This window comes from Anabas testudineus, chromosome 4 (genome assembly GCF_900324465.2).
Source record: "Anabas testudineus chromosome 4, fAnaTes1.2, whole genome shotgun sequence".
In the NCBI taxonomy this organism is placed as follows: Eukaryota; Metazoa; Chordata; class Actinopteri; order Anabantiformes; family Anabantidae; genus Anabas; species Anabas testudineus.
Genome location: NC_046613.1, coordinates 19,978,384 through 20,004,769, shown reverse-complemented (window position 1 = coordinate 20,004,769; position 26,386 = coordinate 19,978,384). Strand labels below are relative to the sequence as shown.

The window sequence follows — 26,386 nt, the reverse complement described above, 5'->3', positions numbered from 1 at the left end:
ATAAAACACATCCTTTCCTTTTGCAAAGCAATGCTGAAGATACTTCACGGGTTTAAAACAGAAATACACTGTGGTTGGTTTGTTTTTCCCCAAAGACTTTACCAATGTCTTGTACCGAGCTCTAGACAAGTTTTTTTCCTTCAGTCACTAAGTTTCTAGGTGGAAACACCTTCTCTGTTTTTGTCTCAACTAAAATTTATGCAATCTATGCTGTTGAAACCTTTAGTGTTAAAGTAGTGACACAATGTGTCTAATAACATGCTGCCACTGTTTAGGTAGAAGCATAGTTTAATCCAGACATCAGAAGCTTTTTACACAGAGGCTCGAGCGAAATCTCTAAGAATTAAATTTAAGTAAGCTGATTTTTATTTTTTTTAAAAGATTAGTTTAGCAAAGTTATTCTAAGCTGCCTCGTTTAATTTTCTTTTTTGAAACTAAACTAGAATTATGAAGCTGGATTTGTTATTTTTAAGCCTTAGCTTCTTAATTCTTTATATTACCTAAGCTATAATTTATTTTATTTTCAGAGACAGGAGGATCTGCAGATATTACTTTCAGATATTTTCAACTTCAGCAGGTCTTTTTAGGATATCCTGCACAAAAGATCAGGACGTTCTGCCAAATGTTAGAATCAGAAAATACAAAAAGAATCATTTAGTTCACACAAAATCCAGATTTTGTGGATTTAAGAAATCTGTTCTTGTGAACACTTATGATTTAACATTAAAGTTAATCACACCTAGTTTTTTGTGCCACTTTTATGGTTTGACATTTGAAAATCTATAAGCTTTGCATATAGTTCAAAATGTTTAGTAGAGGTTACACTGAGCATCTCAGGTTCTACAGCAGTTAAAGTCCAATCAAAATCATTGACTTCTAATTAACGCCTAATACACATTATACTATAAAGCTCAACTCCCTGGTAGGTTTGTACGACAGGTTTTGGTTTAAGTGCTAACTTAAAATAACAAAATAGTCCTGGTAAGTGTCTTTAAAACTGCACTCATTTAGCTGTAATTATCTTAATGTTGTTTCACACTATAAGCAATAAAGCTTTTACCTTCATATTTCCCCTCTGGCACCATCCTGTTCACTTCTACCAACCTTTTTTTACGTCCTACTTTTTGCGGTCTTGATTTGTCCTCAACATAATATTAATACTAAATAAAGAAAGACAAAAATAACATTAACTATGCAAGAAGGAATGAACATTAAAATATTTATTTAGTAAAATATTTAAAATAAACAAAACAAAACTACATAAAATTATACAAGGATGTTTAAAGTACCTAATTTTAAAACATTGTTGCCTCAACTAAAAATTATTATAAAGCGTCATGATAAATAATGGTACAATTTTTTGCATCTTTTCATTTTTTCTCTCCCTCTCCTTGCTTTGAATTACATAAACTTTCAAGTTGTAAAATGCATTGCTACACCATAATAAAAAAGTGCACACATGAAATTAAATACAGAGTTTTCTTGACACATCGTACATCATTAAAAAGACACCTTGACTTTTAAAATTGCTCCTTTTCTGCAGTCACTTGTTAAAATTTGTCAGAAAAAAAGGCTTTTTTGGCACTTCATCAACCAATAAAAAATGTCAGCACTTAATCTTCTGTGGTTTGTTGAGTTACAGCAAGTAGTTTCTGTTGGTTTCAAGACCGAAGGCTCACATTATTAGCTTTTTTTAAACGTACCTTAAGGACGAAAATAAATACTTGCTCCTTTTTGTGACGAACGGACGGCAAATAAATTCTAAATGCCAAGGCGTCCATTTAATCTTTAAGATCCACTTGTTCGTCTCGGATTGTGTAACAGTTTTCCTGTAAACAAATTAAGACACTGGAATGACGTACCAAGCTGCAACACTTTTAGCCTTTCTTTTAGCTCAGTCTCAGAAACACTGACCAACTTAGAAGAAACATTCCTATTTACACTCGAGAATAAATTAATATTGCAGTTTCTGTTGTGTGAATGTGTAACTGTTTTCTCTTCATCTTCATATGTCAAGTTTGCGAAGACTCATCCTGCTGAAGGAATCTCTGGAAATAGAAAAACACGATTTTATTTACACAGGCAAGTGAACAAGATAACATCCATCTTATACTGATGTGAATGACGAGATAATATGTGATGCTAATGGAAAATTCCAGAAAACTTTACACCACTGCAACAACACATTGAATGACTAAAAATGTCTTTGTGGTATGGTTTCCTCTAAGTTATTAATTGATTAATGGGCTGCACTGCTAATTAATTTTTATTTTCTTTAACTATAACGATGCACTGATATTCAAGAAATCCCATGACAAGTGGAAACTGTACAAATGATACAAACACAGAACATTAAGGACTCAAAACAGCATCACAAAATGTAGTCTCAAACTACCTTGTCAAGCTGTCCGTTTGCTGCGTGATTTTTTTTTTATGTTTTTTTTTTTTTTTTTTTACAAAAGCAAAAACAAAGACTACGATTTAATTCATCATCCACAACATAAAGTATTATCTACACTCACACGTCATCTTTCCGAGTCAGTGTCCATGTTTTCTTCCTACCTGTGTGAGTTGACTTGCAGGACAGGTTTATAAAGCTGAGGGATCTTTCTGTTGATGAGGGGCTGCAGCGCCTCCTTCAGCCGGTGGTAATTCCTCTCTAGCTCCCTCTGGTACTCTTTCTGGTCTGGACCAATCAGGCTTTTGTTCTTACGCAAGGCATCTTCACACCTTTTGGCGAGAATGACAGTGAAATGCTATACCAGTTTTCATTATCGAACAGATCATCAGCAGATTTGTTTTCCTCAAAACGATGTGATCCTGTCAGTTCACTGTTCGCATCTATGCAATTCATCATCCACAGCTCATACCTCTTTGTGAAATCTTTGAAGCAGAGCCGGAGCTTATTGTGGTGTCGGTACAGTTTTGGGTCACTGGGGATCTCTGACAGGAAAACCTGAGCCACCTCCAAAGGTCCCTGAAGAAACAACAATATGAAAAATATCAATTCAATAAATCTTACAACAAGTTACCTTAAATAACTAAATAATGTAATTATACATTTGCATGGCAAAGTGTCAAAACTAACAAGAATATTACAATGTACAAAGGAAAGAAAGCACTTCCACTTGTATTTATTTCAGAAATACATGTTAAAATGTGGTTAACCTGGTTAACAGTTGTGCCCACTGATCCCTGTAGAACCATCTGCAGCATCTTAGCATCAGCAGGGTCCTGGTGGGTGGCAAAGGCCAGTTCCTGGGTCTTCTTTTGCATGTCCTCTATTGCCACCTCGATAGGTGTGGAAATAATCTGGAAAGTGACAGAAACACAAGTGGTTTTGGTGACCAGGGTGACTGAGTGCAGCCTATGAAAAAGCTCTCTCGTCTTTTCTGTGACCAGTTCACCTACCTCCTCTTTGTGCACAATGTTTATCCGTGTCTTGATATAGGGGAAAGCATGTGAGGTGGTGAGGATGGTCTTGCGTTTGAACTGTTCATGCAGGTCACCATGGGCCCGCCCATCCAGGGTGAAAGGGGTGCAGTAGACAAAACGTCTCAAGTTGTAGTTCTTGTCAAAGTAAGTGATGCGGTCCTTCATCTCATAGGTGTCAAAGTAAGGCTCCACATATGTGATCTGGATGAAAGCCTGCAGGAGGAAGGATGGTTTAGTTTTTAGGCTGTGTTTCTACTGTTCTTTTAAAAGCAGCATCAACTACCATGGAAGCAAACACTCTGCCCAGCACTGACCTTATTTGGGTCCAGCTTGCACTTGTCCACTGGGTTGGAGTCCTTAATGACTTCTACTTGGTCTTCACCAAATCTCTCCCCATAGAAACCCTGAGAAGAAAACGACACAGAGCCTCATTAGTTTTGCTATAAAATTAACAAATTGCATACACTTCACAAATAAGAATGATAAAAATCACAGCTTTCAGCTAATTTAGGCATTAACGTAACTTTGAAACATTTATTTCAGACCTGAAAAAAAGCGTTATAGGAAAGCCATCAGAAATGGATCATTTCAAAATGTCATTTAGTTGTACTTACCTCGAGTCTGTGAGAGATTTCTGCCAGCTTCGTGATGGCAGGCTCTTTATACACAAACTCCTGCTCATCTAAGTCACCAAATTTCGAACCATAAAATCCGACTCTGAAGTACGTACCAAACATCCTCTTCCCATCCTGCAAGCAGAGGAAGTTATAGATCAGTGGTGAGAAGGAAGATGAATTAAATGTACACTGAACAATGTGTATGCTATTCTGATCCAGACAAGGTGTCATGAGCCATCATTCAATTCACCCATCGTCTAAACAGAGAATCAGCAACAAGTCGCTATAATAATGATCTCACTGTGGTGGCCAGTAATGATGATGAACAAGTGATGACTTTGTTTCTATAGTTTATTTTCATATCAGAAATCCATTAGACTTTAGCTCACAGTCGTCATCTCACTAGAGTAAAGGAAGGGTGAAGACACTGTAGCCCACCAAGACAAATGCCAGTGAAAGCATATGTTTGGCAATCTGACACAGAAATTACATAACTAACATAGATATGAGTTTCGTAACAGTAATTCCTTGTAATCTGGAAATATTCTACTTGTTCTGCCCACTGTGTTGCAATTTATACAGCTGAAAATAAATGTTTTCAGACATGTCTATGAAAGCCAATGTCAGCAGGTAGAAACCCAAGAAGAGGTCAGCAACCTCTAGAACATCTTCCACACATTTACTCGATCACAGAATGGGAGGCATGGCATATATCCATTCCACATGTTCCAACTTTTTACAAGCTTGTACTAAAGTTCTTCCAACTCTACATCTGTAGGAAACAGAGGAGAGGGAGCTGCACTGTTCCACCTCAGAATGTCCAGCAAAGAAACAAAAAGCAGAAGGAAACAGCTTATTTCAAAACACTAATTTACGACCATTAGGACATAAATGCACACCTTCTTTTGTCCACTTGTACATATTTACTATGTCTATGTTTTTCCTGTATTGAGAAAAAGTTGGCCAAGTTCAAAGACCGCTGGACGAGGGCCAGACAGAAAGTTGCTAAAGTTAGCCTTAGATTTCATCAGCCACGACAGAAAGAGCAGAGAAAGACGAAAAGAAACATTGAGAAGATTGAATTCGCAGAACAAAAATGGCAAACTGATGCCTAAATGCAACTGCCCTGTAATGACTCACAAAGTATCAAAACCCCCAAATTAGCACTGCACAGACCTCTATTTGAAAAGAAAATCCAAGAGGTAACTCCACACTTACAGTACATAAAGTAAGGTAGTTCAGCAGGTATGACACATATGTGTGTGTGGAAAACAAGTGTGTCTGCCATTGGAAAGTGGGAAGCTGCAGAAATCTGATTCAAGTTTTAGGTATCCCTCTTACCAACTACAGATTTACCCAAAGATTGTAAATAACTACATAAACAAATAAATAATGTATTTCAGTCATTTAAAAAAAAAAGCCCTGAAAACTAGGAAACTTACCACAAGACACAATTAAGTAAAGTGGAAAGGAAGGGTCGGCAACCAGGGAAATCAAAAAGAAGAAAACAGAACAAATTTTAATCAGGATTGAGTTCCTCCAGAGAATTACTGAAGTAACACAAACTAAGAAACAACAGCAAAAAAACATTTCACTGATTTTAAGAAAGAACATAAACATGTTGTGGAGGATCCAGACCATGCAGACAGTTATGAAGAAAAATGACAAAGTGAGAAAATAAAAATGCACAACTTTCAGAAACACGTCATGCACTCAGTGCATGTCCAAAAGGAATGCTCTGTCCATGTCATGCAACCAACCATGAGAACTCAAGAGGTTAATACTGTTAACAAAAGAACAGAATGGATGAAAAAAAATGTATCAGGGGTCGATTTAGTTTGATCTTTTAAAAGAGAGGACAAGAATACGAACTAATTAAAATCAAAAGGGATAAATCAAGTAATCCTGAGATTACTGTGAGTTGAACCCTCTTGGAAAACACGAGACTGCCTCAGAATTTTGGTTCAAGATTCGACCCAACGCAAGTTAGCAACAAGCTGTGTGTTTAAAAACTCTTTTAATGGGGTGTGGAAAGAAAGGCCCACAGCTAGAGCATGGAGGCTAACATGTGCCCTTCACATAGAAACAGTGCACTGAAATCGAGCCCTGTGGTTGAAGGGATGAGATTACGTTTGACAGCAAACGGTGCCAGTCAATGAGTGTGTTCAGAGTGACACACCAGCAGACAGACAGAAGATAAGGATGGTAAAAGTGCAGATTGTGCAAGTGAGGCATTCACTGAGACTTTTGTCATTAGTGTCACACACTGTGGCTCCATGCACAGCCTGCCAACACTGTCACATTAAAAAAAAAAACATGTTCCTCTTGCAGAGTAAGAGGAGGCACTAAAGAGGAAAACAGTGAGGATGCTGCTGTGATACAGCAAGTGTCCCCAGCTGGGACAGGCAGATGACATTGTCTGCAGATGTTAATGGATATGATGTATGTATCAAAGCAAAGAGAGCAACAGAATGCCCAGGGCTGGCAAACAAAGAGATGGAAATAAAATAGAAATAACAAGATAAACAAGATGAGCAGGGTCAAGCAGGAACCGTTTAGCCACCTACCTCCCAGCCAGTACTCTGTGTGATAAAAAGAATATAGGACATGTGAACAACAAGACAGAAACACCCCCGCACAGGTGGCACTCACACATACAAGATCGTTACATCAAGGAGAACGGCCTCCTTAAAGAATAACATCCAGGTTACTAAGTAGAGAGCTGGAGAACAGAGCAACTGATGTCTGAAAAAAAGGTTTTCTCGAGTAAACATGGTTCCTTCATCGTCATCCTTAGAGGATGAGGTGAGTACAGTGTATCAGCTTTTTGTCTCTAAGTACGTTCGCTTTGTGAGAGCTGTTGCTCTGCACTCCAGGCAACTGTAACCTTGCCCACACTGTAACGTGACACATCATTATGGCTCACACAACTGGCCTTTAAGAAAAACCACAACTGCATCTCCTACACCACATGCATCCTTTGTTTACTACTTCAGAACTGTAATAAAACATGCAAAGTCTCAGACAAAATCTAAACAAATACAGAAATACACTGGAATAAAATGCCAAACGATAAAAACATGCAAAGCTGTGTCTGTGTGACAGCTGGTGTGTAGGCAACATCAATACACATCCAGGACGCTACATGTGTGATGCTGTAATCGTGTTACTTGTGCCAAGGCCACGATGAGAGTGCTCTGAGATACTGCAGATGAGAAACTATGCTTGTTGTATATAAATCCCTGCTGGATGAAATCTCACATTTCTACATTGCCTCATAATAGTGACAGTGGTGTGTGACAAAAGTGCACCTGTGTAAAACATTTATGTGACATTTTGAGATCTTGGAACATGCTGTCAACATTTGTACCACATGGCTCTTACTGGATTTACACAAGAACAAATGAAAGAAAATAATTTATAACCTTATGTTACCCAGAGCTGGATCTGCTTAAGAGACTCATACATTAAAGCTGAGTCCCAGTGAAATAAAACGTTTTCTCTTTTGGTTCATGATAAAATCCAGCAGCAACTTCTCACCTCAAGCCACCGGAGCTTTGTATGAAAAGAAAGGAGACCTGCAGGATGTGTATGTGTTTACCTGGTGAACAATTTTCCCAAAGGCTTCCTGTAGTTTACCATGAATGGTGGCTAGCTTCTTTGCATCCCTGTTGGCTTCGTGGATAGGGATCAGTACCTTGTACACTTCATTTACTGCCTCGTACATGCCGGCCTGTGAAGGAGAGTAACACAAATGTTAGTATATACTTTTTCTTGCCATTTGTACATACATCAAAACCTATAGATTTTAATAAGTTGCATGTAACTCTGACTACTCCAATCTACTCTTTGCATCAAGAACTTTGCATGATATCATTCAGGATAAATAAACCTTTGAATACAATATTTATGACAATATATTACTATTTGACCATCAGCATCAATCCACCTAATCAGACATTTTTCCTTCTCTTCTTCTCACCATTGAGAAAGAGGCAGCAGCCTGCTCCAGGAGCCCTACAAGGCCGATCTCAGTGAAGTATTTCCCTGAGCAAATGCCTTCTTCATCTGGAGACACCACGTCATCAGAGACTGCAGATTCTTCCAGCACATTAGAAGAGATATTCTGCAGCACCCATACACACAAACAGACAATTTAAACACACACATTAGCAGACATTATTTAGGCCAAGAATATATGTAGATGAATTTAGAAAATAAGACTTCCAACCTGAAAGGTGACGCAGCCCACAGGTAGATACTTGCGGTCCTCTAGCATGCTCAAGTATTCTGCTACTAGGGCAGCACTGTGCACCAGACACTGAGCAGCCTCTGCGTGGTTATTCCTCTCTGAGTGTTTTCCAGCCATGTTCTGTAGCCACGTCAGCCGGAGGTCCGGGGATGTCTGGTAACCTTTTGCAATCCTGGACATGGACATAGACATAGACATAAAGACACACATGTACCATAAAAACATAAAAACACCAAACAACAATAAATGATAATTGATAGAATGCACTTGTACCCTGTACCTGTACATGAGATCTATCAGCATCTCAGGATCTTCCTGGTGCTCTTTCATCTTCACTGTGTCCGACAGGATCATGTGCAGGTTAAATACAAGGTCCTGGACCTGGGAAAAAAAACACCCTGCATTACATACTGCTTCATCAAAACATTATTTACTGAAAACAGCATGTAGTGAAGTTCAAATATGAAAATGACTTAAAAACTAATTAAAAATAACCAAACACAATTTGTTGTCAGCTGATCCCCAGTCTTCTTACAATGATAAAAGCTGAATTAACAACTGTACTCATGGATATATTAGTACCTGGTCTGGGAAGGTGGTCTCCCTCAGTTCAAGGTCCTCCTCTGCATATGTGAGAATTGTCTTAAGAGAGCGACGCAGGAACTCCTCATTAAAATTCTGAGATGTTCCCACCAGTGACGAAAGAGACATGGTCACTTGCATCTTCACTCTTGCAAAGTTCTGAAAGTATGAACACAAAGAGAGACGAAAAAAAAAACATTGAACAAATAATAAATAAACAATATTTTGCCCAGGCTACTGGCTATGGTGTGAAAAATAGTGACTAAAAAATAAGCAGCGAAACAGATGTTTCTAGAAAAAAATTTCAAAGTGTGTGTGTGAAAGGTCTGCCTGTATTATAACAAAGTTAATGATGCATACACAAGTAATTATACCTACATTAGATAAATGATTGCAATGTTTAGGTTTGTATTAACTTGCATATTTGCAACTGATTTGATTTTAATAGAAATTTGTTATTTTGATAAACATGGTTTCACTTGGCTTCTTAACGTGCCAGATATCTTTTCTGTAGGTATGTGTAATACAGCCAACAGTACTTTTAACCTTATAATACACTAAACTATCAAATGTACATTCCAGCCCAGCCACAACATGTTAAGTTGCAAATGTAAAATGTACTCACGTTGCCAATCTCAAAGTTTTGCCTCATAAGGAGGTAGAGGGAGGCGCTGGCATGGGCCCTGATGGTACTTATGCTGCTGCTGCAGCTCCTCAGCAGTCGCAAACACAGGTCAGCACACTGCTCCGTCTCCTCCTCAAACAGCAGTTCAGGAAACTACACAACCAAGACAAATAAACAAAAATACACATTAAAAAAACGAATAACAAACAACAATAAAATTGAAAGGATGAAAAGAAAATAAGAACTTTAAAACCTTAGACACCAGGGCCCTCTGTGTGGCAAAACAATGCTGCAGGTAGAGGGCACTCTGGTTACAGGCCATGCTGTGAAGCAGCACCTTCAGCACCCCACCAAGGATACTCTCCTTGGACTCTGTGACTGACACCGTCTGGAGAGACAGGGACATATAAACAGTTGTTACATGTGTGAATTAACCTGTTAGACTACACTGTGATTACAGCATTAGTAACTGTACTGATGCATGTTTCCTTTTTACATGAGTGAAAGCTCAAAGTCTTTGCATACCTGTACAATGATCTCCAACGTATCAAGAATAATTAAGTTAGCCTCTGTTGCAAGGTTACCATCAATAAGTGCTTCATGTTCCAACTCTGCTCTGGTCCTATAACAAAGAAACCAGAAAAAATTATACTTTTATTATCAACTCACAAACTGTGGTCTTGACGATGCGTTCTTAAATGTTTAATCACAACATTTAAGCAATTACCCATAGTCATCAACAGTGTCATATTCTTTTTATTGGCGAAAAAGCTGTGAGACTGAGTGGAACCTCAGTCATCTGCACTGCTTTAATTGCTGAAATATGATATTGTTATTCAGTGCACAGTTTATTAAAGTAAAATAAATATGGCACTACAAGATGTCTTTTAAACTATGTAGCAAATATTCCACTTCAACACTGCATGCTTATCCTGTTATAGAGAGTTAGTCTGAACCTAGAACTTCACTCACCAGATGTTAAAATGTATTACGGACGCTGCTCCTCCTAACTAAGTGACTGAGCAGCCAAGTAATTAACTTCTGATCTACAGGAGAATAGGGCTAAAAGCTGTATATCTAAATGCCCTAAAATGTCTAAGATTAAGTACACGTACAAATTAAACTGAGGCTGCCTCTGTCTGGCTGCTTTAATTTGTCATGGCTTTTCATGGCTATTTGAAAAATTATTGCAGGAATTAAATAATAAATTAACAAACAAAAGCTGTAACTTCATCTCTCTTGTTTTTTGCCCCACAGGGAGACATGAGTCAGAACCCAAAACATGAAGCACACTGGTTAAAAAGCCAAACACACCAACTGCAACCACTACCAACCCTGAGAGAGACATTGTTACCAGGACAGAGAGCCTAATAGGATGGGGGTTTTCAAGGGTCAGAATCTGGATCATAGGTTTATTGCTGGTGCATTCATGTGCAAATGTGAAATTAGAAAATCAAAATGGAAAATGAATATAAAAGATGGTTGAATTACCAGCTACAGCATTAATGTGGCTCCACTAAAAACATTTTAATGAGTTGTTTAAAGAGGAGCTCAAAAAGCCTAATACAAACTATTACTAATAAGTTGTTGTCCATTTTAACTCTCTAACGCCCCACATGCACAAGAATGCACCATAAATGAGGAACTAAAGCAAAGGGGAGAATTCAAAGGAGCACACAGCAAATGTGGACCATACAATACCTGACTGTTCTGTGGCTCCTACATAAACACACATCAACATGAGAGAACAAGTGGAAATTAAAAGAAAAAAGAAAGGTGGATCTTAACAAACTAAAGAAGCACAATAAAGTACTTATTGTTAGCATCTGACAAAAGCATATGTAAAAACTAAATTGAATAACCTGCAAACCACTGGTCAAACATGGACATTGTAACATTTGGCAATAATGTTTTACATAAGTCTGGTTCTGTTCCTATGTAAATCTGATTGTGATGACATCATATGTTTTACTAGATGAACTTCAGCAGCGGCATACTGCTAAGAGGATTTGAGGATAATAATCTATTGGTATAAAAATGAACATGTAACGTTTAGTCATTTTTAGAGAGAGCGTACTTGTCCATCTTTTCGCTGTTTTGTCGCCAGTGGGTCATGTCCTTCCTCCACCGAAGGTTCTCCTGACTGCCAAAAGCACTGCCAGATGGACTCCGCTCTAAATGATGAAGAAACAATTGTTTACTTTTTTAATGATGGTGAAAGAGGTTATATGTACACAGAAAACGTGACGAACTTTGGCTGATTGGCTGCATCCAAAGTACTAATAAAGGGTGCAGGTGAATACATGTTGTGGGTATGTCATGGGTGAAAAGCAGGGTAGCAATTTGTTGTCTATATTTCTGTATGTTTGTGTAATTCACATATTCTTGTCTTTGGTTTACCATTTCTGGTTTCTTTGCAATAGTTCTGTGGTGTGCACATGCCACTATGTGCCAAAACATGTCCCCCACCTAGCTGTCCGCGGCTGCGGCGCACCATCTCCTGTCTGGCCCCAATGCTGCCGAGTATGGCCTCCTCCAGTTTGGCCTTCATGTCTTTGGACTTCTTAAAGGTCAGGCTGTTCATGCGCTCAAACGCCTTCTTCCCCTGCATGGTGAACACAACATGGGCCTTGTATCCATGAGGCAGAGGGTAAGTGGATGGACAGAGAACACACAGCGGGGGAAGTTATTTGCAGCACAGCACCCAGCAAGCAAAGCAGGTTAGTAGGATAAAAGCAAATGTGCAAGCACGAGAAAGGAAACAGCAATCACAGCGTAGCAGAAAGTGCTTGAAATGCACAGAAACAAATAGATGACTATAGCATAGAAGACGGCAAGTTGTCCATTTTTATGATCTTAGCACTACTGTATATTAAGCAGTTAAGGCATAAGCACATACACTCAGTTGCCAGTTTATTAGGAAGTACAAAAAGGCAATCATTACATTAATTCAGTTTAAATACAAACTAACCATTTTAACTATAACTAAATTTAGAGTTAGCATAGGACTGTTAACCTGAAGAGGTGGGCATACCCCATACCACAGATACCCAAAAGCTTGTGCAGGCAAACAATACAGGGATTGAGTTTGAGTATGTTCACTGTTGACGTTACCTTATATTCAAAGCAGGAGACACAGAGGTAGAGAAGATCCAGCAACCGGTTGAGCTGAGACACTGACAGGTCTGTGAACCACTTCTGCAACACCAACTCATCAGCGTTCTTCAGCACCCACAGCAGACAGATGAGCAGGCTACGACTTGACTCAGCTGTGAAGCTTCCATGCTGACGACTCGCCTGGAGAGATAAACCAGGACAAGTCAAAAGAGGGGAAGAGAGCATATTGTAGAGAAAAGAATACAAAGCATGCCCCAGATTAAAATTTTATATATGCATGATGGCAACAGCAAAGTATTCTGTATGGTAGGATTTATGAAACTAGTAAATGCAGCAAACAGTCACCATGCCCTGCAGTTCCTCTGTAACGGGAGGTTACCTGCGAGTTGAGCAAGAAGCTGCTGGGACGGGACATTGGAGAGGCTGTGGACGTGCCTGCTATCGCCATGGCAACAGTCTGGCTGATCATGCTGTTCCCCTCACCCTCTGCTTCTTCTCCGCTGCTCCCCACAATTACCCCTTGGGGACCACCTGGTCGACCCCACTGGTTATGGGACTCTAGTGCCACAAAATGGAGCAGGAATATAGTTATTCAGTACTGACCAATTAAACTAAATTGGAAATGAAACAGTATTAAAAAAAAATCCCCTGCTAAGAACTATACAAGAAGGGCCTAAAATGAGCTGAGACAAATTATGAAAATGCAGCAGCACGTAAACATTTAGCTCGTTCCAAATGAGCAGAATTAATGTTATCAACAAATGAACTGAATCAACTTCTGACTCACTCACAGACCATTGCACTAATCCTGTATTAGACAAGAACAACATCTGTATCTGTAAACAGCAAGATGGCAAGAGCTGCTGCCTCAAAAATCCTTCAACAAACATTTAACGATCACTGGCGCAGACTCCACTAAAATGTATTTAGCTTTTGTTGATTAAAACTTACTAAAACACTAATCAAATCATGCGCCAAAGTGAACACTGGAAACTGAAACTGACATATTGACATTATCTAACGGAATACGATAAAATCTTTACCTGTAAAGTCATGGAGCTGTGGTAGTGTTTCCATGACAATGCCAATGAGAGGCAAATACAGCATTGCGACCCGTGCCTTGACTTCAGGATCAGCGTAGCGTGGGTCAGAGTCGTGGCTGGATAGGAGATTATGAACGACGCTCACCACTTTCTTATGTAGGCCAAACATCCTAGAAAATCATAAGAAACAAACACAAAGCAACAAGAAGCCACTTCAGTGTTAGGGTTAGGGTTACCTATGAAATGGTAGAAGAGCTACAGTTTGGCTGATGCTTGTCCAGCATGTGACAGCATGTAAACAGGGTTATCTCTCACCAACAAGCTTAACTTTAATATTTCATTGTTAAAGGCAATAAATGCCAATTTATTCATAGAGCCCCCTCAAACAGCCACAGGCACACACAAAGACAAGATCCGTTAACATGGCCCTGAAACTCAGTGTCAGTTATACAAGTAGTGTTTCTCATCATTACAAGGGACTAAGAACATACTAACCCCTCATTATCTGGGTCCAGGATTACAGACAATTCAGATAGTACCAGTCCAGCCAGATAATGTTGCTCTCGAAAAGGTACAGACAGCTCAAACATGTTGGCTATCTTCTGGTCCTGAACATGTGTCGAGAACCCAGAGCTCTGTGGGAAAGAAGAAAATTATTTTTCCAGTAAATCTTACATACTTCTTCCTCCCTATTTGTTTTAATGAAAAGTCATTATGAAAAGCACTCGTCTGACAAAACAAATGCTTATACTAAGTTATATAAGTTTTCAGAACTGTTTGAAATGACGAAGTAGCACAATGACACCCACTGCCAATAGAGAAATGGCTGTAATTTAGGGGTTTCATCTTCTTTTGTCTGACCTGTGAAGTAGCTGAAGACACAGAAGGAGAAGGCGAGGCAGGCGGTGTAAGCAGGCTGCAGGGCAGATTGAGGGTAACGTAGTGTTCATGGCTGCAAACAATTCTCAAGAAATCTAGTCTCAAAGACTCAAGAGTTGGGTTCTGGACAGTGTACAGCTTTGTAGACACCTTTGGAGAGAAGACAGAAGACATAGTGTAAATTCTTAACATGTTCTTTAACCTGAAAATATTTATTTTTAAATCTCAAATTCTTAACAAGACCCATCATTAAAGGTGCCTTAGATTTTACTGCACCAGAACATAGAAAAAAATTTCAATTAGCCCACATACTGAATGGTGATCAGATTTCTACAATTAGTACAGTATAGTCCTAAATGCTAAGTGACCTGGTACTCAGCTACACAGATACCTAGAAGAGCTAAAGTAGAAATGTACCTGTTTCCAGTATGCCCTGATTAAGGTGAAGACAAAACCTCGGTCCATGACTGACAGTAAGTCATTCAGAAAGAAGGCCAGACTAGTGTTTAATCTCTCCACCAGCTCCAAGTCCTGTTGAGGAATGAAACAATTGTCTTAAGAATAGTTTCCATATTCGGCAGTTTGAGTTTTGCTTTATTACACTGCGTAAAGTCAATGAGACAAAAAAGTTAAATTCACATATGACATATTGCTGATACCATGAGATACTTGACTTATTAGTTACCTTCTGGAAGCGAGACACAATATCACCAGCAATGGTGCTAACCAGGGCTGTGATGTCATCCATGAAGCGCTCTGGGAAACGGTTCTTCCTGGGTGACTCTAAGCGGTCAGTGAAATACAGATGATGGATAATGCTCTTTACCTATGGATAGGGTACAAAAAAAGGATATTCTTGACTTTTACAAAAAAAAAAGTACTGTACTGATTAGAATAAATTTTTTTTCACATGTCACGATTCTGTTTCTTACCATCAGTTCAAAGAAAAACCAAGCCTGCTGTAGCGCGCCCTCCCTGACACTTCCACTGCTCACCACCCACTGAAGGGCCAGCTCCTCATGGAAGAGCTGAGTATGATGGTAAAACATAAAAAAATGTGGGGAGAGAGACGGAGAGGGAAAGAGAAATAAGAAGCAACAGAACCAGACAGAAAAAGTATTACAATCTCAACTTAAAATTCACATTTATATGTCTACACATTTTTACAATGGTTTCAGAAAGTATTCAAAGCCTTTCACCTTTTGCACATTTTGTGTTAATTTATTTAGATTTTGATCATCAATCTAAACCCAATAATATATAATAAAGTAGAAACTTACTTACTGAAAATGTATTAATAATAAAAGCTGAAATCTCTCATTTACAAAAGTGGCAAAGGACAGAAGGGAGAGAAAGATGAATGCATCCAAGCACAGAAAGGTGCTTAACAAACTGCTCTGGAGTGTACGTCTTCTGAGCCTGGGTCATTGGTTAAGCTTAAAGGATAACAATGACCCCAAAGAATGCAAGACTGGAATAACGTGACAAATCACCAACTGTGCTTACGTGGCCCAGCCAACCGCAGACCTAAACCCCATAGAACGTCTGTAGAGAGACCTGAAGATGGCAGGTCCCAGACACTTCTCATCCAATCTGATGGAGCTTCAGAGGAACTTTGAGGAGGAATAAGATAAACTTTCCACATACAGGTGAGACTTACCAAGAAACACATTGAGCCAAAATTAATACTTAAGTATACGAGAGGTTTCAGTTTTTGCTTTTGAAATCAAAAGTGAAGGGGTCTGAAATATTTCTGAAGCAACTATATATATTGTAACAGGGTGGTGGTCTTGGCCCAGATTGAGATTAACCCTAGTGGAAGGTTAACATTTTTAGAACCCAAAACTGTATTAACATTTTCTAAATGATGGAACAGTACAGGCTATTAAAGCTCCTGTGTCATAATACTAAACTTAAAAAATAATAAAAAATATATAATTATCAATTCCGTGCAACAATTTCTCCTTTTAAATTATGAAAAGTGCACTCATTGAAGTATATTAAGTGTAGCCTTATCATTTATGGCTGAAATATATTTTCTCCTTTTTACATATAGGAACTTCTTTTTCTTTGCTTTTTTTATTATTTTAGTATTATAATAATACCTTGAATTTTTTTTTTTTTGCAAAACCAACAACCAGTCTGGCTAACACACTGACTTTAGGCCTGTTTCTGGCAAGTCTTTCCTAATTGTAATGACATCAAGATAAAAGAGAGCAGGACCTAATGAATAATACAATTTTAAATGTATATATTATGCAAGTAATGCCCAAACAAACAGAACCATAAATTCAATTTTAGTAGGAAATTTAAAAATGTATTCTGGTAGCTAACTAGTTAGCAAATGTTTGTACAGCTAGTCCATTGCCTCTGCCAGTTCAGGGGTGTATTCATCAAAAAACACAATTTGCACTCCTGAGTGAATGAAGACTTCCCAGACTATGTGGATACAACTTACCGAACCACACAGTCAGTGTTAGCCAGACTACAACCAAACTTCAGGTCACATCAAAAACTCCTTGACACATTCAGAGCAAGAGGCAGATCAGTGACAGTCAGCATTCAACAAGACTCCACAACCACCAAATACAACATCAACCAATCCAGAGGCACACATCCACAGACAAGACAGATGAGGAGGCAAATAAAGAGGTAGACGGGGTTGGCTCCTCCCCCAGTGCAAGTGGCTCTACCTTTTTTGTGGGTAACCGTCCTGTTAAAGTTTGCAAGAAACTGGCGCTCTCTGTGTGCGAAGACATGCGATTGCCACAGCGCTCCATGGCCTATGGGTGGGATGAATGGAACGGTGACAACAAGGTTAGTGGAGAAGCAACAAAAGCGTGGAGTTGCACCATTATCCTCAGCACACGGGGAAATGTGTCTGCTGGGTCTCACACACCCACACTACACACTTTTGTGATCTCTTGCACAGATTTGTCACACATGAAGACACAAAACAATTAGACACACGACAGGGTTACAACAAGAAAAATGTTGCACCAATAATCTAAAACAGACAGATACATTGGTATTCTGAGTGATTTAAAGGAGCAATTCAAAACAACTGCATTAAGGGGGGTGAGATCAAGTGACGACAGTGGACTGATCTGTCTTCTTGATCTTACAGCCATCGCTTAATGATTTGCTATTCTCCATACTTCAGGTCAAGTACTGATCTGGTCTTAAGGTCAATATAGTACTGCAGATATATTAAATGGCCTTAAGGAAAAACCACTGCAGTAAAACAATCTAAATCACAATATTATAAGTACAGTGTAATGTAGGCTGTTTTAATTGAATGTACTAATCTAGCTGTGATTTTATGACAATCAGCTAAATGTTATAATGTTTCTTGACATTATTCATATAATGTGTAAATTAGCAATTAAGAAATTCTTGACATGTCTTGATGCCATGGCGACTTAATGTGAAAATATAACCACATAATCACACATAGACAAAAATGAACTGACAGCTCACACATATAGACACACATTCATACACACCGATATACCATGCTCCATGTGAATGCTGTGTAGGGTGAGTAGAAAGTCATGCAGGGATACTAGTTCAGACTATTGAGTTAAAGCTGTGAGTGTGAATAACTGTTAAAAGTAGAAATGATTTTAAATGAAATCAAATGAGAAAACATGAACATTTCTAACACTACTCTTTTTCTCCACCGCTCAAACATAATCTGTGAGAAAGACTACGTTCTGGTTTTAAGTTTAACAATTAGTGTCCATTGTAATCCCAAAGTAACAGGCAATAATGAAATGAAAAAGGAAGGCTAAGAGTACTGAAGACAGTGCATCTATCAATTTTTTGGCTCCAATTTCTGAACCTTGGTATCAATTCAAATCTACAACATCTGGATTGGAATTTTTCCTGCAGCTACTGAGAAAAAGAGAGGTGCTAGATGTGATAAGTAAAGAGGGATGACACCTAAGTTTCTAGTATGTTAGGTAGTGGGTCATGGAGGCGGCTGTGACTCCCATGTATGGGGTCATGGGAGGGTTGTTACTATAAATATACTAGAATACTGTAATATTCTGAAGTTTTGGTCTTTTTTGTCCTTGTACTACACTAGTCACTTTGTGCATGATTCAGCTGTCTCCAGTTTGAAATAACACAGATATAATAACAAAGATACTATCAACCATAGTTGAGTGACGAGTAAACTCTACACAATAGGCTGAGCCTTTAAATAATAGATGTGGTTGTGAGAACATGATAACAAAATACAAAAATTAATATCTTAACAACAATAAGATTTAATATAATGCCCCAACAATCAGCAGTCCTATCAATGCCTTTGGCAAACTATACAAATAAACCAAAACTCCAAATATCCCAGTATCCCTTTAAAGTGAATAGGGTGAGTTCATTTCTTAGTAAGGCAAAGTGGAGGACGGGGCATTTATAAAACCACCTGCATGGTTTCTGGAGCGGAACCAGGGCTGGATCCCCAGGGGGCACTCTTACAGCCCATGGTGTGCACCCACGAGTTGGAGCGGTCTAAGCCCTAGGGTTGCCAAGGTCAAAGGACACAAGGCAGGCAAGAGGCAAGGGAATGAGCGAGCAGCACGGGGGAAGGAGGAGGGAAGGAATAATGACATGTTAAAAAGATTTAAAGGTCAGCACTGCTGGAAGATGCCAAGGACTCAAAAAAGGTTAGCTGTCAGTAAATTAAAAATCCAAACCATCACCACAGAAAAGCAAAGCACATAGGTTCTCTCTCCCTTTCTCTCTGTGTAAGAAATAACTTCCCCTCTCTCAGAGACAACAGAAGAAAGGTTCAGTTAAGTATTAGGAGCAAAGGGAACATACGTCAAACATGGGGCTGCATCCATCATACTATGGTTACAAGTTCAGCAAGAGCATTAGAAAGGGCACACATCATCCACTCACTGTTTAGATACATTGTAGGTTAAATAATTAAAACATAGTGTAATGTTTCAAGTGGCAAACGACAACAACCACACCAGACAACATACATGAGAAAAAATGTATAAAATAAAAAAGGAACAAAGAATGTGCTATTTTTAATGCTTTTACAGCAATATAACTATTATAATATATAGTATAATGTGCTATCGTGTCTTCTTCCAGAATTTGCTTTAGTTATGAGACTGTAAATGTCTAAATGTCTCATGTGCCTTTCACAATCTGCAAACACTGAGCATTGTACAGTATGTGCAAGCATTTATGTGGGTGTGTGTGTGTGTGTGTCAGGTTGCTGTTACAGCGGTTAGAGAGATAAGATGTCCAAGCTTATATGTTTATGCTTTTGCTATGTTGATAAAATAGTCCCATGGGTCACTGTGCATACAGAAAGTTTCTCTTGCTGTTGGTTAACAGCTATAGATCCAGTACCTTACATAAGCTAGTCTAAAATATATTACAAATCAATAAGAGCTGCAGGATTACAGCAATGTTAAATATTTAACCCTGTCGTCTATATGAAGTGTGGACAAGCCAAATAATTCAACGGGGCTGAGTGCCCAGAAAACATGAACATGTATGTTTGCATAATCTGTTCACGTTAAGACCACATGTAATATTTCGAGTTTGAGCCTGTTGCTAAACATTGCTTCATCACCTTACTTACCTTGCTGCCAATGATGGAGCGGACCTCATCGTCAGGAGAGGTGGGTGTACCGGAAATGTCAGGGTTACTGTTACTAAGGCTACGAGAGCGGTTCAGGTTGAGGCTTGCTGGTCGAACAGCTGAGCGAGCCATGGTGGCATAGTGAACTGAGCCTCCCAACCCTCCTGGGCCTGAGACAAGACAGAAAAAAGGAAAATGGGACAACTGGGAATATGATCAGAATATACACTACAGAAAAACAACCTTTCATTATGCATGAGATGGCCACACATAGTAGTTCATAAATACATATATAAATGCATATATTCATACGTGATTAAAAAAAAAACTATATGTCTCAGTAGTGGACAGTTTACAAGATAATATAAAAGGAACATAGGACATCATGTCTTCCATCAGACACCAAATGCTTTAGCAAAATTGAATGACCTACAGAATCAAATGCAAGTTATTTTTTAGAAGAACAACAATTGCACACAGATTAAGATGTACAGCAGTGGACCATATCTACCTGTTAAGGATGAGTTGGAATCTGTGTTGGGCAAGCAGAAGACAAAATGGATGTAGAAGAAAAAAAAAAACAAACAAAAGATTAAAAAGAAATAGAAGTAGAAAAATTATGGTAGGTTTGATCATAAGCACTCGGTAAGAGTGAGCTGGTGGGTGGATGAAGTTAACTTAAAAGGAGTAAACAGAAGAACAGATAAAAATAAAAATAAATGAGAGGCAGTTTACTGCATTGAATACCTGGTGATGGTGAGTTGGGGTCAGTACTTGGCAAGCGGAAGACATAATGGATATAAGATGACAGCAGGCTGTTGCGGCCATGCATGTCCTGGCTCGTGTCGAGGTACTTATGAAGTCGGTTCACTATGGATGCCATAACCTCGAAGGATGCCTGGCCTAGATTTACTAAACAAACACACACACAGTGGTAAAGAAAAATAAGCACAAAACAGGTAGTGGCTGAGTTTCTGTGGACTACTCTAAGACAGTATAATACAATACAAATACAAATAGAACGTCATACCTATCTGGCCAGCAATGACTGGTGGTCGCACTACAAGCAACACCAACTTGTCAAGTAGGAGATGAAGGAACCGAACCACTGGCTCCAGCTGGGAAGAGTTGAGCGCTGCAATGCTTGATTTGAGCTCAGCTTCCAAGTTGTTCTCCATGATGCGCATATCTCCTATCCTGACTGGGAACATGTGCTCATCCAGGGCATGTACCAAGGCAAAAAACTTGTCTAGGTATTGGTCCTGAAAGAAGAGAAAGAGGAGTTGGAATTGGGGTGCAAAGAAGGTGAGAGAAACATGCACACAAATTTAAGACAATGCAGAGATAGGAAAGGGGGTATAGGAAGAGATGGATGATTAAAAAACAGAACAGCAAGAGATGAGAGGGTTGGATGGATAGACAATGTAACACTAAAGAAAAGTGGCACAAAGAAGTACCAGACGAATTATTAGGGGGAAAAAAAGCACAATATTTAAGTTTGAGAAGGGTAGAGGAATAAAATGGGAATAGACTTGACCAACAAAAGTAAGCTTGGATCTACTTGTCTGTAACTCTGAGCCAGCAAGTTGGCTCACTGAGTGGAAACCGCAAAACGAACATTACTACAAGACCACTATAGAATCCACCAAGTCTAATCTGTGCCAAGAGCAATGATTTATGAGCACATTAGTCACAGTTAGACTCCTGGGGACCCCAGTCAAGCCCTCCACACCTCACCCGACACAGATGGAGTAGACCTCAGTAAATTACTCACGAGGTGAGCTTCAGCCACTAATGAACTGGTGTTGGGAAAGAATTGCTACCTAAACACTGTGTGGTTGTTTGTCTTAACTTTAATAGAAATTTCTAATAATTATTTATGTTTAATGCATCTGAAAAGTGCCCAACAATGAGACCAAATAATTAGGAAAAGGTTCTTTATTTATATGAAAATCTGTGTTTGGTTATATTAAGGTTTTCTCATTCCAGCAGAATTTTGCTTCTTTTAACACAACCACAACTGGTATAACCAAGAAAGAAGAATAGGATGGAGGATGAGAGGTGATGGGAGTTTTTTCCAAAATCACCATCAATGACATTAGTATAACACAATATTGTTACCTGTGTGTGGATGGTTGAAACAGCCACGACTTCTACATTAAATACTCCTCGATGGTTGTCGACCCACTTCATCCCTGGGAGTGGAACCTTAAGAAAACCAATACTTGAATAAATCTGTGCAGCACTAATGAAATAAACATTCTCATAGGACTCTAAACAACAGCAACTTGGGCAGTTTGAAGTTGACAGTTTACAATGCATATAACATTAGGTTTGTTTGTATTTCTTTTTTAAAAACAACCCACTGTCTTACATCTGGGGAGAGAACAGAGTAGGATTGTGGTGGTTTTTCCAAAGACACAGGCAGACAGAAGTGTCCTGTTCGTAGTCGCCCATTCTGCAACATAGGGATCCACTGGAAAGCAAGGAAGGAGGATAATGTTGATATTTTATATGTTATGATTCCTCTTTAAAATGTAACATCAGACCATTTGCATGGGATGAAGATGAACTGACTTGGTCAGAATACTACAATAATGAGAGTGCAAGTGCCTGTCATCTATAATTACAGTGTCCGACTGTGTGGTTATCATGGCTGAACCAAAGGTCTTGTGGCATACCGTGTATCCCACAGGGGTCTCCAAAGGTGTGTTCTGCTTCTGCTGGCAACTGACATGATAAAATGTGAAGAGAATGTGGTGGTGGTCCGACAATGAGGCAGGCAGCTTGATCTTGATCTCATCATGAAAGTCAGGGGATCTGATGACAGAAATTAGTAATGATACTAGCAGGACCATTCAATGAAAGTGTTACAGGCTGTTATGGAGACAATCACCCAAACTAAATTAGCTTCCTAACTAAGTAGACAACACAAGTCATTTTGTTCCGGCTGCTGTTTCACTGACATTTCACCGGAGCTTTAAAGTTCTTATAATAACCAGACATCATAATTCACTTGAACTGAAATCTTTATATTCCCACAGGAGGAAACTTTGTCTTGAAGTCATTGTCCAGAACAAACAAACAACCCGCAACTACAGCAGGCCCATCAACCATCCCAGTAGAATTGCCTCAAGACTGGAAATGTCCAAAACTGCTTAAAAGGGTCAGTGAAAAGCCCTAATTTCTCATGGGAACTAATATTTTGGTTTTGAACCAGAAAAAGAAAAATTCTCAAGGAAAACAGTAATAGAAGAAACTTCACAGTTAAAACCATAATTGATAATGATAATTGATTGGAAATGCATGAAACTGAGCAATTTTCTCTCCTGGTCATTTAGTATTCTCTGTCATTTAGTATACAGTATGTGTTGCTTTACACTATAAAGACTATCCTAACTGAAAGATGCCACATGCACTTACCTGTTATGATACACCACAGCAGTGTAGGCCTCTTTAGAGAAGTCTGCACAGCTGGACTTCCCAAATATCACCTGGTGGATAAAAAAATACATATTAACACCCAGAAGGTCACAAAGGCAAATTGTTTTTCTATGTTTCATATAAATACTTGGTACACAGCTTTTTCCACGGTCTTATTTATGTGCAACTGTATTAATCTGCATATCCCAAAAGTGCTGTTCAGTGGCAACTAGACTGCACTTGCATTATGCATTAAGCTGTAAAAACATCAAGTGGGTATAATGTAAAAATGTTTAGTTTCCAACATAATAACACATTTAGCTAAGAACAATTGTTTATGTCATAGAGTTTAACCATGGCATACCGGCATTGCATTACTTGGATCTTCTCCATTCATAAATTGCACTTTCACTGTGATGTTGCGGGCAGAGCCTTGGCGGTTGGCAAAGTTAAGACTCTGAGGGTTCACATACAGCAGATTCCTTAAAAACACAGATACAAAAGAAAAAAGGTGCTTCATTAATTAGATCAGTAACAGTGCAAGAAACATGACAATTAATAAAATGCTTGAGTTCACATATGTTGAAAATGTAATGATGATGATGATAGTACTGACAAAGGAATGCATCACACACAAGCTGAGTTTAACATCAATATCATATGATGATGTTTCATAGTAATTTATCACATATATATGATAATTTCCTTCAACTGTGTCTAACTCATGACTATACTCTGAAAACTAAACCAAACATCTTTGTAAGTGCTAGACCTAGTTAACTAGCACAGTTACATCAGATTCAAGGCCACTGTGGTAAGTATACCACCCTCTGATTGGTAAATACGGGAGGATTGGCCTGTCAATAATGGTCAGAGGCACAACCTAAAAATCCTAGGGGAGGAAGGGGGGGGGAGTGAATGATTCCCTTTAAATGGTATCTGTTTGTCTAGAAAGATAGCTGATAAAAAGAGGTACAATGAGAGGTTAATTATCCCCTCAATAATACAATGCAAACTGGTAACACTAAAGAAAAGATTGTGTGTGATTATCACAATCTTCTTTTTTAAATGACAGGGTAACCCTGGGTATAGGAGGCACCTAAGGAGTAAGAGGTTGCACAATGGCCTTCAACATAATGGAAAACATTATTCTGGGATAAACTGTGACTTGAGAGCTTAGAAATATTAAGTAGTATTTTATTTTACAGTTCATTATTTATTTTATGTTCATTATTGTAATTGTTGCCAGAAAAAGTACTTGTACTAAACTGTCAAAAGTACTGGTTACAACACATTTGGAAAGGGGGAAAGAGGTCCCAAAATAGGAAGTGTAAGGTATCTGGGGAACAGCTGAAAAACCACAGTGACGTAGTTGACTCTGTGGGGGGCGGCCCCACAGAGAACACAGCTGGAAACACAACTGACAAGAAGGCGTGGGAATGTATCTTGTGTGATGATTAGCATTTTTCATTTTGTTACCATCCATTTAGCTTGTCCTAATATTTTTTTATTGTTTCTTTAAAGTGGGTTGTTGAACTTGAACTGGAATAGACCACAAGATAGATGACTTGGCTATGGCAAAGTTCAAATACACAAACAGATCCAATGATTGGACAACTCATCTCATCAGATTCAACTGAGGTTAATCAGAACAAATCAACTGTGGCAACACAAATTCTGCATTGAAAATTCGAAGCTCCCACAGTAAACCCTGAAGTTTTACACAGTAGTCACATACTTTGTCCTTTTTGGGGCCAAGACAAATAGACATAAAGGTTCATCACTGTTCGGAAAGCCACTGTTTACAAATTCTAAACACGGATCAGAATAGATTTGTCCAGTGGGCCTGTTGATATACTAACATAACAACAGATAAATTCAAAGTTTGAAAAATGAGTAAAACTATGTAAATTCTATTCAAAACTGTATCCGTGCAACATAAGACCACATTAATTTGACATTTTTAAGGTTTTGTCCAATAGACAAATGTGTATTAGAGCCACAATCGCAAAGGTTTTTTTTGTTTAATTTCATTCAATTGAATAAAATGTTGTCTATTCAGCAAAACGGTCCAACATGATGTATATCACATAAAATCACCCACATAGGTTGTGCAGTGAGTCATGAATGTGCACAGATTTGTGATGTGAACATAGCAAGCAAAAGCTCCTACCAGGTTAGATTTAAAGTCTAAAACCTGCTGTCATGAAGCTACAACACTAACCACTGCAGTGAAATTAAGGACATTGAATATTATTATCAATGATTTCAGATTCTTTCACTCAGTACACAACTAGTTTGTCCTAGCTATAGAATTCTTTTTTATGTTCTGTTCATCTTAAAAAAGAGAAAAAAAAAAAACAGTTCAAACATCCCAATATTTAGCTATTTGTGACAGAATACTTTTTCAAATTGATTTAATAATCCTTTTCATTGGCCATAGAAAGTGACAGATCAGCCATAGCACAAATTAAGAGTACATTTTCAATATATAGATGCCTAGGAGAAAAACATGCTAAAGCTATATGCCTTACCTACGTAGCAGCCAGAAACCACACAACATGGACTGCCAAGAGTAAAACTATTTATATACCTATTAAATAGTACACCAAGTAATTTCACTGATTAGGTCCTCTATGTCTGTGGCTAAGGGTGGACATATTTCACCCACACTGCAAGTTTGCGTAAAACAACTTACTAAGGAATTCTCATAAAGAGTATTTTTCATGACAGGACTCACAGGATGTTTCCTTCAAAGCTGCAAGCTAATCAGAAAACAATATATTGTATTCCCAATTTTAT

General features: G+C 38.6%; 1 protein-coding gene across 18 annotated transcripts in view; it reads right to left on the bottom strand.

Annotated features, from left to right (window-relative positions):
* Nucleotides 1–33: 33 nt before the first annotated feature.
* The window catches only part of dock7 (dedicator of cytokinesis 7), a 40,424-nt gene continuing 14,071 nt past the window's right edge, over nt 34–26,386 (bottom strand). The window contains exons 15-52 of one of the 18 annotated variants that reach the window (XM_026345785.1): nt 23,949–24,066; nt 23,585–23,655; nt 22,843–22,981; nt 22,536–22,637; nt 22,283–22,369; nt 21,192–21,423; nt 20,909–21,073; nt 20,673–20,693; nt 20,162–20,331; nt 18,983–19,075; nt 17,244–17,333; nt 15,483–15,578; nt 15,236–15,376; nt 14,968–15,081; nt 14,533–14,700; nt 14,167–14,306; nt 13,672–13,841; nt 13,008–13,186; nt 12,626–12,808; nt 11,981–12,116; nt 11,589–11,685; nt 11,213–11,230; nt 10,037–10,133; nt 9,765–9,899; nt 9,512–9,664; nt 8,887–9,045; nt 8,585–8,685; nt 8,284–8,476; nt 8,035–8,178; nt 7,654–7,785; nt 6,620–6,634; nt 4,050–4,175; nt 3,750–3,839; nt 3,412–3,648; nt 3,169–3,312; nt 2,871–2,977; nt 2,563–2,730; nt 34–2,048 (exon numbers count right to left, since the gene is read on the bottom strand). In XM_026345785.1, coding sequence (XP_026201570.1) covers nt 2,006–2,048; nt 2,563–2,730; nt 2,871–2,977; nt 3,169–3,312; nt 3,412–3,648; nt 3,750–3,839; nt 4,050–4,175; nt 6,620–6,634; nt 7,654–7,785; nt 8,035–8,178; nt 8,284–8,476; nt 8,585–8,685; nt 8,887–9,045; nt 9,512–9,664; nt 9,765–9,899; nt 10,037–10,133; nt 11,213–11,230; nt 11,589–11,685; nt 11,981–12,116; nt 12,626–12,808; nt 13,008–13,186; nt 13,672–13,841; nt 14,167–14,306; nt 14,533–14,700; nt 14,968–15,081; nt 15,236–15,376; nt 15,483–15,578; nt 17,244–17,333; nt 18,983–19,075; nt 20,162–20,331; nt 20,673–20,693; nt 20,909–21,073; nt 21,192–21,423; nt 22,283–22,369; nt 22,536–22,637; nt 22,843–22,981; nt 23,585–23,655; nt 23,949–24,066 — 4,774 coding nt within the window. In that variant the 3' untranslated portion in view covers nt 34–2,005. Of the gene's footprint in view, nt 2,049–2,562; nt 2,731–2,870; nt 2,978–3,168; nt 3,313–3,411; nt 3,649–3,749; nt 3,840–4,049; nt 4,185–6,619; nt 6,635–7,653; nt 7,786–8,034; nt 8,179–8,283; nt 8,477–8,584; nt 8,686–8,886; nt 9,046–9,511; nt 9,665–9,764; nt 9,900–10,036; nt 10,134–11,212; nt 11,231–11,588; nt 11,686–11,911; nt 12,117–12,625; nt 12,809–13,007; nt 13,187–13,671; nt 13,842–14,166; nt 14,307–14,532; nt 14,701–14,967; nt 15,082–15,235; nt 15,377–15,482; nt 15,579–17,243; nt 17,334–18,982; nt 19,076–20,161; nt 20,332–20,672; nt 20,694–20,908; nt 21,074–21,191; nt 21,424–22,282; nt 22,370–22,535; nt 22,638–22,842; nt 22,982–23,584; nt 23,656–23,948; nt 24,067–26,386 lie in introns of all 18 variants that reach the window. The other 17 variants (XM_026345774.1, XM_026345779.1, XM_026345775.1 and 14 more) reach the window with 17 other exon arrangements.